General features: G+C 46.6%; 1 protein-coding gene across 1 annotated transcript; it reads right to left on the bottom strand.

The window, feature by feature from the left end:
- Positions 1-874: 874 nt before the first annotated feature.
- Positions 875-1,297, bottom strand: LOC119811630 (60S ribosomal protein L29-like). Its single transcript, XM_038325524.1, has one exon. It carries the CDS (start codon positions 1,295-1,297, stop codon positions 875-877), a length of 423 nt encoding a protein of 140 aa, XP_038181452.1.
- Between the last annotated feature and the right edge of the window lie 877 nt (positions 1,298-2,174).

Raw genomic sequence — 2,174 nt, 5'->3', positions numbered from 1 at the left:
ATGTGAATAGATCTCTATGAATCTGTTCCCACTCACTTCTGCAAGCTGTTAAATACAAAGAGCTCTCATTTCAAATCCAGGGAAGTTAACACTGCAGACTTCTTTCCAACCCACAGCTCATGTTCATCTTTCAGCCACTGTCTAACAATGTTCTCTGTGGATGTTTCCCATCTAAGACCCAGTGCAGGTTCACGTCTTCCTCTCCGTCGCTGCGTCTCTTTACCTTGCTGTAATCCACACAGCTCCCTCCTCAGTCCTTCACGGAATTGGTCGTACTAAAGAGCACAGCCCAGCTCTTTTACACAATGACGCCCCTCCGTGGTACCGCATAGGATAGTGTGGCACAGGACACAGAACCTCAGGACATGGAAGGTGGAGTCAGGAGGATCGGGAGTTCGAGGCTATTATGATGGTTACAAGGAATGTAGTGAGACCAGGTAGACAGCCATTCTCCACAGATTCCCTCTTACGGATTTAGCAACCAGGACATTTCCCCTTTTATCCCCTGAGTTAAGAGTGCATGTGGGAGCGCACTTGCCCATGGAGGTCAGATGTCAACATCAGACTATTTTTTTTTTTGAGAGTCTCTCACTGAACCTGGAGCTCACCAATTTAGCTGGGTGATCTGGCCAGTGAGATCCAGGGATCCTCCTGTTTCTAAGTCCCCAGTGCTGAGACTGTAGGATTGCAGGCATGCCCCACGGTGCACTGCTCGTATGGGGGTGCCGGAGATCAGATTCAGCTATTCTTTTTTTTTTTTTTGAACTTGCCTCAAGTTTATTTGTAAAAACAGCACAAGGTCCTGACCATCTGCAGACACTGTGTAGATATCCACACCAGTCCATCTCTTCACACTGGCAGACTGAGACCTTTCTTATGGGGCCTTCACAGGGGCCTGGGCACCTTTGGGAGCCTGAGCTGCAGCTGAGGCCTCTGTTTTTTGGAGCCTACGCCCCCTGGCCATGTAGCTTCTAATCCGCTTCCCAAGCTTGGGGTGAGCGATGAAAGCAAGGCGGGTGAGTTTGCGGCTGGGGCCCTTTGGCACCTTGGGCTTTACCACCTGGGGCTTCACCAGGGCCTTGATGGCCTCCGCACGTGCACTCGCGGCCTTTGCGTTATTTGCCTGTATCTTCTTCAGGCCTTTCTTGTTGTGCTTCTTGGCAAAACGCATGTTCCTCAGGAACTTGGGGTCGACCCCCTTGAGAGATTCGTATCTTTGTGACCGGGGTTTCTTGATGCCATTTCTGTGCCATTTCCGGGACTGGTTGTGTGTGGTGTGGTTCTTGGACTTGGCCATGGCTGGACGGTAACCAGCGGCTCCCGAAGCGCCTGCGACCGGAAGAGAAAGAGCCAGATTCAGCTATTCTTGCCTGGTGTTTGAGTTACCTCAGAGTTGACCAGAAGTATGCCCTTCTCGCGTTCTCCTTTGTCTTCTGGCCGGCACTTTGAAAGTTATTTCTTCCTTTTTGACAGTTTAATATGTTCTGGGGTTTTCTTCCATTTCACCATGCCCCTGAAGCCAGTTTTTCTCCAGTGATTCTTGTTGTGTGTGTGTGTGTGTGCGTGCATGTGTGTGCGTTTCACATGAGAGATCCTTTCAAGAAACCACGGTCTTGGTGTTTTCTATTGTTATGATGACTCAGAGTTAAGGGACTGTGGGCAGACAGACTTGATCAACACATTATTATTGCAATAGTCTGTTTCTATTGATTAGACATCTTTAATCCAAGTCCTCAATGATGCTTCTGGCTTTTTCTTGTTTATTTTATGTATCTTTCTACTTTCAAAGTGAGAAACTGAAAGTAGCTCACAAAACAATCAAATGATGTACTAGTTTTCTCAATCTGGAAATTCTCAAAAGAGAATTTAGAAGTGGCTACATTCATGTTATTACAAAAAGTGACAAAGAAGAGTAAAAGTGACATTTTGTTTTCTTCAGACTGTATACGCTGTCACCGGGCCATGTTGCAAAGTTATCTAGTGGCTTTTTTCTTCCCTTTCCTGTGGGTATAAAACTCTATTGCAACAAAGTATTGTATCCTTCTGTTTGCAAACAGTGTTGGTCCTTCTGCTCATCTTTCTTAGCTTTTCATTTTACAAACTTCAAAAAAGAAAATGTGACTCACCAGGCATTGTGGACCATGTCTGTGATCCCAGTATTCAGGAGGCTGAGC

This window comes from Arvicola amphibius, chromosome 4 (genome assembly GCF_903992535.2).
Source record: "Arvicola amphibius chromosome 4, mArvAmp1.2, whole genome shotgun sequence".
Lineage (NCBI taxonomy): Eukaryota > Metazoa > Chordata > Mammalia > Rodentia > Cricetidae > Arvicola > Arvicola amphibius.
This window is presented reverse-complemented; position numbering and strand designations above follow the sequence as displayed.